The sequence below is a fragment of the Balaenoptera musculus genome, chromosome 7, assembly GCF_009873245.2.
Source record: "Balaenoptera musculus isolate JJ_BM4_2016_0621 chromosome 7, mBalMus1.pri.v3, whole genome shotgun sequence".
Taxonomy (NCBI): domain Eukaryota; kingdom Metazoa; phylum Chordata; class Mammalia; order Artiodactyla; family Balaenopteridae; genus Balaenoptera; species Balaenoptera musculus.
In genome coordinates, this window is record NC_045791.1 from 24,810,556 (window position 1) to 24,823,317 (window position 12,762).

The window sequence follows — 12,762 nt, forward strand, 5'->3', positions numbered from 1 at the left end:
AGCGCTGAATCCTAACCGCTAGACCACCAGGGAACTCCCCACAAATCACACATTTGTGTTAGCCACAAAAAAACGATAGTGTCCAATCTGCTTTCTTTCACTGTTTGCTAAAACAAGAAGATAAGGTAAAATCTGACTCTGAAATAATAGCTACTGTATTCAAAAGTAATATAGAATGGTTTAGCATTTATAATTGTTTCCATTATTTGGATTTTATTTGCTATTACCTGTATTAGAATAGATAACCACATCCTGGAAAATATTTTAAATAAGATTATGTTTAAGTAAATAATAAATCAAAATGCTTTATTTTTAATATTTACAGTTGTATTAACGTAAAAGTGTCATTTGAAAGATAAAAAAAGATAGAAATAAAAATGAAGCAACCAAATGCCAATCATGGCATTTTAATGTACTTGCAATTCAAATGTTATATGTTAGAAAAATTCTGCTTCATTTTTTTCAGACAAAACATATTTACAACAATTTGTGTTAGGCTTAAAAATTCATTTCTGATTTGCTTTCTTATTCCTTATCTTGACTATCAGAGTACAGATGGAAAGGTTATATTTCCATCATGTTTAATAAATCAAGTGAAAGCATTATACATAAATTATGAATAAAAGCTATTTACCTGCATGGAAATCTATTCCCACAGCAAATGAAGTTCCTGATATAGGCATCAAGGCATCCATTTTGTCACTTGGTTCCAGAGGTATTCCCCTGATTCCTTCATGAACAGAGTACATAAGAAATGACTCTATACCTAAATTTAAAAGGAAACAAAAACAAAAGGAATATATAACATTAAAATCATTCCATTAGCAGGAGGTGGGTATCAAGATGGCAGAGTAGAAAGACCCCAAACTCACCTCCTCCCATGGGCATGCCAAAATTACAACTACTTACAGAGCAACTATCTATGAGAACAATCTGAAGATTAGCAGAAAAGGTTTTCCACACCTACAGATATAAAGGAGCCACAATGACATGGGTAGGAGGGGCAGAGACATGGTCTAGTCAGGACACAAACACACCCCCAGGTCAGTGACCCACAAACAGGAGAGAAGTCACAACCACAGAGGTCCTCTCTGAGGAGTGAGGGGTCTGAGCCCCACACAGGGATCCCCAGCCCGAGGATCCTGCACTGGAAAGACAAGCCCCCAGAAAGTTGGGCTTTGAAAATGAGCTGGACTTGTTTCGGAGAGACATATTGGAAACAGAGGCTTCTCTCTTAAAGAGTACACACAAAATCTCACATATTCCAAGTCCCAGCACAGAGACAATAGTTGGAAAGGTGCCCGGGTCAGATCCACTTGCTGATCTTGGAGAGCCTTCTGGAGAGGCAAGAGGCAATTGGGAAGCCCCCTGGGGACTGACAGGCTGGCAGCAGCCACTTTTGGGATCTTGGGATGCTTTTCAAACTAGCCCAAAAAAATTCAAGAGGAAGAACACCTCCAAATTCATTCTATGGGGACAGCATCACCCTAATTCCAAAACCAGACAAAGATGCCACAAGAAAATAAAACAACAGGCCAATATCACTGATGAACATAGAGGTGAAAATCCTCAACAAATATTAGCAAACTGACTTAACAATACATTAAAAGGATCATACATGATGATCAAATGTTATTTCTGCCACAGATGCAAGGATGGTTCAATATCCGTAAACCAATCAATCTGTTACACCACACTAACAAAATAAAGGATAAAAAATTATATGATAATCTCAATAGACACAGATAAAGCTGACTTTGGTTGCCTAAAATCTGTATGGATGAAGTAAATGCATCAGAACTAAGATTTTTCAAAACCTCATACCTCGACATGACATGCGGTTCTTTTGGAGATAATATCCAACTGTACACATGCAAGTCCTTGTAGTTTCAGATGTTGGTAAACAAAGCTGAGAACATCCACCATTATTTAGTTGGCAGGAATTGCTGCCTGCAAAGTAGGAAAACAAACAAAAGAAACATAAAAATCAAAAAAACTAAAGAAAGTATAATTCAATATCAGTAATTTGAAGAAATATTTATGCTATTATTGATTTATAAATGCAGCTGTTTCATATTGGTTAGTATCATATTTTATTCCCTCAAATAATTTGAAGTAGCAAATTATGATTGAAGTTTCTCCTTCCAAAAAAGCACTGCATAGTGATTACAGACAACAGTACTATACTCAATTTATAGAATCAATTTAACTTTGAATACAATTTGAATACAATTCAAAGTTGCTAAGAGATTAGATCTTAACTGTTCCCACCACAAAAAAGAAATGATAATTATGTGATGTAACAGCTAGCACTATGGTGGTAATCATATTGCCATATATTAAGTATCAAATCAACACATTATACATCTTAACCAACATTATCTGTCAATTATATCTCAATAAAAATACATTTACAATAAATAAATAATTTTTTTGTAAAGTAAGATACATGAGAGGATTCATAGTTATAGAAGAGCAAAAGGAAATTGGTGTGCCGTGAATATGGTCATAGATCTTTGTAATATTTTAAGATCACAGAAACAAGGAAATCTCTTTTCTGACTTCTAAATTTCACTTCAACTCTACAGTTACTTCCTTTTCAAGAATACTTTATCCAAATGTATCAAATAAATAGTTGTTAATTTATATTACTGACTCAACTCAAAGATTATACCATTGAAAGTAAGGAGGTACATATATACATATATGTATAATTGATTTTTTAAAAGCAAGGAACTAAAATTTGCCATTCCAAGGAACATAATTCTTCCAAAATAGATTTAAAACACACCCATAAGAGTTATCTAATTAACTGGCATATTAATTTTCCTTATTCCTGTGAGGTAGCAATGACAAATATTAGGTAATCACAGGTCGGAATTCTATAAAGATGGTCCATTAAATTTACTAGGCCCAATGTGCTAATTAAAGCTGGTAACATAAAGTTAAGTAATTTACAATCTTATCCATCAAGTTCATTAAATATCCCAGTTTTACCACATTTTTATTATTCTAGGACATGCAATGCCATTTACTGGATGTTCAAACTCTGATATGAAGTACACTAAATCCAGTGAGAATTACAAAGCATTATGAAAGCTATATATCAATAGTGCTCTATGGAAAATTCAAAATACCAATGTAGCTCATTATTTCTAATCTCCTGAATTCAAGATAGTCTGATGGGATTTAATTGTTCAATCAAACCTGTCACAAGTTCTGTCATTTTTGAAGTGTGAAATAGTCTCAACTGGGGAGATTTCTCAACAGGAGATGTACCACATTCTCTGCTCATTTCTTATACCTGGCAGTTGCTCTTATGTAGGTCCACATACTAGGATTTGAGTTGCCCTGAACTTCTGAAATGATTACCTTTATCTCATATATAAACTAATGGAGATTCATTGATTTATTCCCTTTTTTCCAAGCTGACTTACAATACTAAGATGAATTTTCAGCTCTATGATTATTTTAATAATGAGACAATTGTATTTATGGATCTACAGTAATTCCATACTGACCATGTACATATTTCATTTTAGAGAAAGCATGTGAATGTACATTAATGCAATGCCAATCTATAGAGATACACATTTGGATATAAATTTACTTCAACTACCACTAAAGACTGGAAAGCTGGGAAGAGATTGACAAGTGATACTTGTCTATAAAGTTTGGAAAAACACCAAACAGAGAGTAGGGGAAACAAGTGAATTGAAGAAGTAAAGAAAAATGGATTAGAGTTGATTTATAAAAACAAGAGAAAATGAGGCGTTATATAACCTTGATAATATCCAAAATATGTGAAAAAAGAAGAAAAAGGAGATCCTGGGACTGTGCATTTTTAAACATAATAGTAATAAGTATTTTTTATAAATAATAAAATTAACTATGTTAATGTTGTACAACAATAACACAATCCATGTATCATTTGTTTAGTCTCTAAGGGAAAATGGTGGAGAAAGAGAAAAGGCAAAAAAAATAAAACATTATTTTAATAAGTATCTTTGCCTATTAAATATAGATTTGATGTAGGAAAAATATAGAGAGATTTTTAAAGTAATAACTTAGGTAGTGAATATCTAGCAGGTTAGAAATACTGGTTTGGCTTAATATTTTGTAATGATATTGATGTTCAAACCTCATTCCTAAATTCTCTAGTGGAAATAGAAAGTCCACTTGACTAACGAGAAGTCTCAGCTCTCCAGTGATCTGTGTCAAAAATGATAAATGAAGTAGCTAATTGTACTTTGAAATCCAAAGTGGTAGTAATGCTAACACCTTAAATAGTCCTAAATTGCTCATATTTCATACTAATGAAGCTTTTAAGCTACCTGCTGTGATTCTGTTAATGGGACTGTCTTTAATACAGATGCTTTTATCAACATATTCTTCCAGTAAAAACAGTATTTTCACTGCATTTTAAGCTTAGTCATATTATACCGTAAATTTCTAAGTGCTAGAGGGCCCTGTCAGTTTGGTAATACTTTCACAGTGCATAGAAGCTACAACTCTACCTATAGAATCAAATCCTTAAAAGATGAGGGGAATCTTGTTAAAATGAACAATGTGAGACAAGCATAATACAATGAATTTTTCTTCCAAGAAACTATTGGAACTGTACCTACAGAAATTCAATGTATTATATTAATTTACAATTTCAAAGTATGTGTTTGTTCACATTTTGAAGGAATAAATATAGATTTTTTAAAAATGTTTGGAAATCTCTCTCTCTAATTTGTATTTTATAATGTGTGTTTTCAGATATAATCTCATTCAGTACAGACTATGAACTAAAGTTTATCATAGTACTGTAAGTTTTTACACTTAACAGATTGTATTGAAATCCACAAAAGTACCATGATATTTTATTTATTGAGTGCCAGTATTTTATTCCCACTTAAATAATCTATTTTCCATGACTTGAATGCCAGTAAAATTATTTATTTTGATACAGAAAATTTTCTATTAAATAATTCCTAGTGAAAACACTCCTGTCCATTATTATAGACAATGACCAAAAAAAAATATATCAGAGAATAAATACAGATTTTGTGCCTAAGAGTTTGGGTGTCAATGTCTTCTCAACCATGAACGGATCCGAGTAATCAGTTCAGATGGTTTTACAAAGCAATTCTTTTCTCTTAAAAATATTTTTTTCCTGAAAAAGAAATATTTCCTGCTGCTCCTGGTAAGAAAGGATTCCAGACCAAAATTTGACCCATGCTTTTTTCAGAAAAGGTAGCCATGAATCTGGTCTCCACTTTGTCTCCGGCTGTGCAGGAATGGCTCTCAATTGGTGTCTCCAGTAAATTCTGCCTGCTTGATTGCTGTCACCTGTCTTCAGAATTAGTGATCCCTTTGGTTCACTATTCTTATCTCTACTCTTATTTGCTTTGATCTACATGCCCAAATCCTTTAGATAAAAATCGTTTTAAGTTTTCTTGATATTTTTTTCCTAAGCAGAAAAATATATGAAGAAAAGGATTTCATGGCAGAGATTTAAGTAAGATAGTAGAATATAGAAGAATATTTTTTCTAGGAAGGGAGTTCTGCTAATGTCATGGATCATGAACCAAAAACTAAGAAAAGACTAGCAGGTGTAGGGCTGTACTGGCTGGCATTTCTAATCTTGGGCAATGTGACAAGTCCACCTATGTAAACCATCTATCTCTTAGTTCTCTCACTCCATTTCACTGCACACCATTTGGACAAGCAAAAACAAAAAAGCAAAATGCTTAGAGCCAAACAATGTAGTGCTTTTGGTTATGAAATTCTTGTATCAACATAGTCCATTTGAAGTCCCCTAGTTCATTCTGTTTCTGGGCATAATTATACATTGAATATATTTTACTGGGATTTTTTTCTTATTCTTATACTTTTAAATCAAGAACTGAATAAGACCTCTTTGAAGACCTGACAAATTAAGATTCCTTGGTCAGCTTTGCTAATGTTTTGAAAGCTCATTATATACCTTATGCTAAAGGCATTCCTTCTACAGTATTAAGCAGCATTTGCCACCCCCCCTTTTTTTTTACTAGAAGAAAAATAGGGAACTTCAATTTTTGACTTGAGAAAATAATATGAAAAAAGAGAACATTATATATTCAAAAGGCGGCACAAACGCATTACCGTGTGACTTACCTTCCTGTGCTTCTTTATCATACACTTTCATATGAACGACCCCAGAAGTCTTATTTCTTAGAACAGTGGGGTTTCTTCCATCTCTTTTGCTGCAGGTTCCCAGCTGAGCTAAGTTTTGGTCTGCCCACCACAGTTTCTTATCTATACAAATGAAAAGATTTTTTTTTATGAAAAAGATAATCATCTTATTAAATAATAATAAAGAACTATTAAACTCTAGTGCTTTCTGATTTCTTTTGTTAAATTCCCAAACCCTGTTTCTATGGGAAACAGCAAAATCATTTTTACTTTTTTTTTTTTTAATTTTTAAATTTAATTTTATTTATTTTTTTATACAGCAGGTGCTTATTAGTCATCAATTTTATACACATCAGTGTATAATGTCAATCTCAACCGCCCAATTCATCACACCACCATCCCCACCCCCCAGCGGCTTTCCCCCCTTGGTGTCCATAAGTTTGTTTTCTACATCTGTCTCAACTTCTGTCCTGCAAACTGGTTCATCTGTTCCATTTTTCTAGGTTCCACATACATGCGTTAAAATACGATATTTGTTTACCTCTTTCTGACTTACTTCACTCTGTATGACAGTCTCTAGATCCATCAACGTCTCAACAAATGACCCAAATTTCGTTCCTTTTTATGGCTGAGTAATATTCCATTATATATATGTACCACATCTTCTTTATCCATTCGTCTGTTGATGGGCATTTAGGTTGCTTCCATGACCTGGCTATTGTAAATAGTGCTGCAATGAACATTCGGGTGCATGTGTCTTTTTGAATTATGGTTTTCTCTGGGTATATGCCCAGTAGTGGGCTTGCTGAGTCATATGGTAATTCTACTTTTAGTTTTTTAAGGAACCTCCACACTGTTCTCCATAGTGGCTGTATCAATTTACATTCCCACCAACAGTGCAAGAGGGTTCCCTTTTCTGCACACCCTCCCCAGCATTTGTTGTTTGTAGATTTTCTGATGATGCCCATTCTAACTGGTGTGAGGTGATACCTCATTGCAGTTTTGATTTGCATTTCTCTAATAGTGATGTTGAGCAGCTTTTCATGTGCCTCTTGGCCATCTGTATGTCTTCTTTGGAGAAATGTCTATTTAGGTCTTCTGCCCATTTTTGGATTCGGTTGTTTGTTTCTTTAATATTGAGTTGCATGAGCTGTTTATATATTTTGGAGATTAATCCTTTGTCCGTTGATTCGTTTGCAAATATTTTCTCCCATTCTGAGGGTTGTCTTTTCGTTTTGTTTATGGTTTCTTTTGCTGTGCAAAAGCTTTGAAGTTTCATTAGGTCCCATTTGTTAATTTTTGTTTTTATTTCCATTACTCTAGGAGGTGGATCAAAAAAGATCTTGCTGTGATTTATGTCAAAGAGTGTTCTTCCTATGTTTTCCTCTAAGAGTTTTATAGTGTCTGGTCTTATATTTAGGTCTCTAATCCATTTTGAGTTTATTTTTGTGTATGGTGTTAAGCAGTGTTCTAATTTCATTCTTTTACATGTAGCTGTCCAGTTTTCCCTGCACCACTTATTGAAGAGACTGTCTTTTCTCCATTGTATATCCTTGCCTCCTTTGTTGTAGATTAGTTGACCATAGGTGTGTGGGTTTATCTCTGGGCTTTCTATCTTGTTCCATTGATTTATGTTTCTGTTTTAGTGCCAGTACTATATTGTCTTGATTACTAGAGGTTTGTAGTATAGTCTGAAGTCAGGGAGTCTGATTCCTCCAGCTCTGTTTTTTTCCCTCAAGACTGCTTTGGCTATTCAGGGTCTTTCGTGTCTCCATACAAATTTTAAGATTTTTTGTTCTAGTTCTGTATAAAATTCCACTGGTAATTTGATAGAGATTGCATTGAATCTGTAGATTGCTTTGGGTAGTATAGTCATTTTCACAATATTGATTCTTCCAATCCAAGAACATGGTATATCTCTCCATCTGTTGGTATCATCTTTAATTTCTTTCATCAGTGTCTTATAGTTTTCTGCATACAGGTCTTTTGTCTCCCTAGGTAGGTTTATTCCTAGGTATTTTATTCTTTTGGTTGCAATGGTAAATGGGAGTATTTCCTTAATTTCTCTTTCAGATTTTTCATCATTACTGTATAAGAATGCAAGAGATTTCTGTGCATTAATTTTGTATCCTGCAACTTTACCAAATTCATTGATTAGCTCTAGTAGTTTTCTGGTAGCTTTTTTAGGATTCTCTATGTATAGTATCATGTCATCTGCAAACAGTGACAGTTTTACTTCTTCTTTTCCAATTTGGATTCCTTTTTTTTTTTTTTTTCTTCTCTGACTGTCGTGGCTAGGACTTCCAAAACTGTGTTGAATAATAGCGGTGAGAGTGGACATCCTTGTCTTGTTCCTGATCTTAGAGGAAATGCTTTCAGTTTTTCACCATTGAGAATGATGTTTGCTGTGGGTTTGTCATATATGGCCTTTATTATGTTGAGGTAGGTTCCCTCTATGCCCACTTTCTGCAGAGTTTTTATCATAAATGGGTGTTGAATTTTGTCAAAAGCTTTTTCTGCATCTATTGAGATGATCATATGGTTTTTATTCTTCAATTTGTTAATATGGTGTATCACATTGATTGATTTGCGTATATTGAAGAATCCTTGCATCCCTGTGATAAATCCCACTCGATCATGGTGTATGATCCTTTTAATGTGTTGTTGGATTCTGTTTGCTAGTATTTTGTTGAGGATTTTTGCATCTATATTCATCAGTGATATTGGTCTGTAATTTTCTTTTTTTGTAGTATCTTTGTCTGGTTTTGGTATCAGGGTGATGGTGGCCTCATAGAATGAGTTTGGGAGTGTTCGTTCCTCTGCAGTTTTTTGGAAGAGTTTGAGAAGAATGGGTGTTAGCTCTTTTCTAAATGTTTGATAGAATTCACCTGTGAAGCCATGTGGTGCTGGACTTTTGTTTGTTGGAAGATTTTTAAACACAGTTTGAATTTAATTACTTGTTACTGGTCTGTTCATATTTTCTATTTCTTTCTGGTTCAGTCTTAGAAGGTTATACCTTTCTAAGAATTTGTCCATTTCTTCCAGGTTGTCCATTTTATTGGCATAGAGTTGCTTGTAGTAGTCTCTTAGGATGCTTTGTATTTCTGCGGTGTCTGTTGTAACTTCTCCTTTTTCATTTCTAATTTTATTGATTTGAGTCCTCTCTCTCTTTTTCTTGATGAGTCTGGTTAATGGTACATCAATTTTGTTTATCTTCTCAAAGAACCAGCTTTTAGTTTTATTGATCTTTGCTATTGTATTCTTTTTTTCTATTTCATTTATTTCTGCTCTGATCTCTATGATTTCTTTCCTTCTGCTAACCTTGGGTTTTGTTTGTTCTTTTTCTCTAGTTCCTTTAGGTGTAAGGTTAGATTCTTTACTTGAGATTTTTCTTGTTTCTTGAGGTAGGCTTGTATAGGTATAAACTTCCCTCTTAGAACTGCTTTTGCTGCATCCCATAGGTTTTGGATCATCATGTTTCCATTGTCATTTGTCTCTAAATATATTTTGATTTCCTCTTTGATTACTTCAATGATCTCTTGGTTATTTAGTAATGTATTGTTTAGCCTCCATGTGTTTGTGTTTTTTATGTTTTTTTCCCGTAATTTATTTCTAATCTCATAGCATTGTGTTCAGAAAAGATGCTTGATATGATTTCAATTTTCTTACATTTACTGAGGCTTGATTTGTGACCCAAGATGTGATCTATCCTGGAGAATGTTCCGTGCGCACTTGAGAAGAAAGTGTAATCTGCTGTTTTTGGATGGAATATCCTATAAATATGAATTAAATCTATCTGGTCTATTGTGTCATTTAAAGCTTCCGTTTCCTTATTTATTTTCATTTTGGATGATCTGTCCATTGGTGTAAGTGAGGTGTTAAAGTCCCCCACTATTACTGTGCTACTGTCGATTTCCTCTTTCATAGCTGTTAGCGCTTGCCTTGCCTTATGTATTGAGGTGCTCCTATGTTGGGTGCATATATATTTATAATTGTTATATCTTCTTCTTGGATTGATCCCTTGATCATTATGTAGTGTCCTTCCTTGTCTCTTATAACATTCTTTATTTTAAAGTCTATTTTATTTGATATGAGTATTGCTACTCTGGTTTTCTTTTGATTTCCATTTGCATGGACTATCTTTTTCCATCCCCTCACTTTCAGTCTGTATGTGTCCCTAGGTCTGAAGTGGGTCTCTTGTAGACAGCATATAGATGGGTCTTGTTTTTGTATCCATTCAGAAAGCCTGTGTCTTTTGGTTGGAGCATTTAATCCATTCACGTTTAAGGTAATTATCGATGTGTATGTTCCTATGACCATTTTCTTAATTGTTTTGGGTTTGTTTTTGTAGGTCCTTTTCTTCTCTTGTGTTTCCCACTTAGAGAAGTTCCTTTAGCATTTGTTGTAGAGCTGGTTTGGTGGTGCTGAATTCTCTTAGTTTTTGCTTCTCTGTAAAGCTCTTGATTTCTCCATCGAATCTGAATGAGATCCTCTTAGGCTGTCTTCATTTCTTTTCATTCTTTTTTCTTTATTCTGTTCCGCAGCAGTGAATTCCACCATTCTGTCTTGCAGGTCACTTATCCATTCTTCTGCCTCAGTTATTCTGCTATGAATTCCTTCTAGTGTAGTTTTCATTTCAGTTATTGTATTATTCATCTCTGTTTGTTCTTTAATTCTTCTAGGTCTTTGTTACACGTTTCTTGCATCTTCTTGATCTTTGCCTCCATTCTTTTTCCGAGGTCCTGGATCATCTTCACTATCATTATTCTGAATTCTTTTTCTGGAAGGTTGCCTGTCTCCACTTCATTTAGTTGTTTTCCTGGGGCTTTATCTTGTTCCTTCATCTGGTACATAGCCCTCTGCCTTTTCATCTTGTCTGTCTTTCTGTGAATGTGGTTTTTGTTCCACAGGCTGCAGGATTGTAGTTCTTCTTGCTTCTGCTGTCTGCCCTCTCTATTTTTACTTTTAAAAATATAAACCATAGTACATTCTATTGTTTAAATTTTCCTCCTCTCTCTCCAATTAGAGAAACTTGACTTAACTTTTCTTTTTCTTAAAAAAACACATGATATAAATAAAAGTATATTTCAAATTAACATGGAATACAGATTTTATTATTTACAATCTGAACCATGATCATAGTAGTACTGTGCTATATCTCTAAATGAACAGCAAAATCCAACAAGATATCTGAACAACTATAAAAAGGACTGTTCTCTAAGTTTTGTTTAAAGTGTGTAAGCTTTTAATCATTTGCACTCTCCATTACTGGATTCTTCACAGTTATAGTAACATATTTTGTATAGTTTATGCTTCTTTCTCCGAAATTTTATAAATGTGCACTATTAACTTGTATTGAGTGTTCATTTGGTAGCAGAGACTCTGAAATATGCCACAGATAAAAAATAGTCTGGTAGCCAGTATTCTAGTAAAATTTTACATTTATTATTATATTACGTCAGACTGTCATAGCAAAGCTATAAGGATGCTACCATCATTTTTCATTTCATAGATGAAGATTCTGAGATTCAAAGAGATTATTTTAATCAAATATACATATATGGCCTGTCTCCAAAACTAGTGTTCTTTCAAAGTCTCCATGCTGAGTGCATTAAAAAATTTAAGGTAATGAAATAATTTCAAACAAAAATCATAATTTTAAAGGTTTTGAACAATTCAGACTTTTCAACAAGCATCTAACTTAATGACAACTGAGACCACATCAACTTCAACCTAGAAGATACACATTAATAATAACCATCCCTTTCTAAATCTAATTTTGTGCAATGCACAGTTCTAAACACTATAGATTAATTCATTTAGTCTTCACAATTCTATAAGGTAAGTACTACTATTATTAAACCATCTTACAGTTAAGAACACTGAAGCAAAGAGAGGTTAAGTGGTTTTTCCTGGATCACAGAATGAATAGTGGCTCCAGGTTATGAACCAAGCACTGATTTTAGAGTCCATGGCATAAATCTCATTTCTACACTGTCTGCTTCCATAGATGGATAGAGTTTAGTCTTCTTTCTCTTGACATATAGATATGGAACTTAGATTATGATGGTGAAGTTGAGTAGCTCATTCATTTATGTTTTTATTTACACTCACAAATTTATTTTTAGGAACAGAGAAGTTCCCTGTGAAGAAAAAGGGCAGAGACTTTGTAAGAGACTCTTTTGAAAGATGTATAGCACAGTATAGTGGACTGAGCACATGTGTTTCCACTTCCGTTTCTTCTACTAACCCACTGCAATAGAAATATGGAAACATAAAACAGAATAAACCCATAGTGAATCCACATAATAAACAAGAGAATGACAGGCATATAAACAAAGTGTACAAGATGGTCAGTGTATGGAAACAGGAAAATGGGGAAATAGGCAGATAAAGTTGCAACTAGAATGTGATTTTTAAAAGGCTACAGAGGAATGGAAGACATCCCTTTCCACAGAACTCCAGATGACCTTGATTTTAGCTTGGAAATAACAGAGTGAAGTGCAAAGAAAGGTTAAAAATAGGGTGATTAAGTCAAGATGTTTTTATATGTAATACTACCTACCACCACACTGTCCCCCACCCTTTGCCCTAAGTTTA

General features: G+C 33.8%; 1 protein-coding gene across 1 annotated transcript in view; it reads right to left on the minus strand.

Moving 5' to 3' along the window:
* LRP1B (LDL receptor related protein 1B) overlaps nt 1–12,762 on the minus strand; it is a 1,897,582-nt gene that overhangs the window by 545,512 nt on the left and 1,339,308 nt on the right. Inside the window, exons 33-35 of the mRNA XM_036857483.1 lie at nt 6,145–6,285; nt 1,825–1,950; nt 635–766 (exon numbers count right to left, since the gene is read on the minus strand). Of these exons, the coding sequence (XP_036713378.1) occupies nt 635–766; nt 1,825–1,950; nt 6,145–6,285 (399 nt within the window). The remainder of the gene's footprint in view (nt 1–634; nt 767–1,824; nt 1,951–6,144; nt 6,286–12,762) is intronic.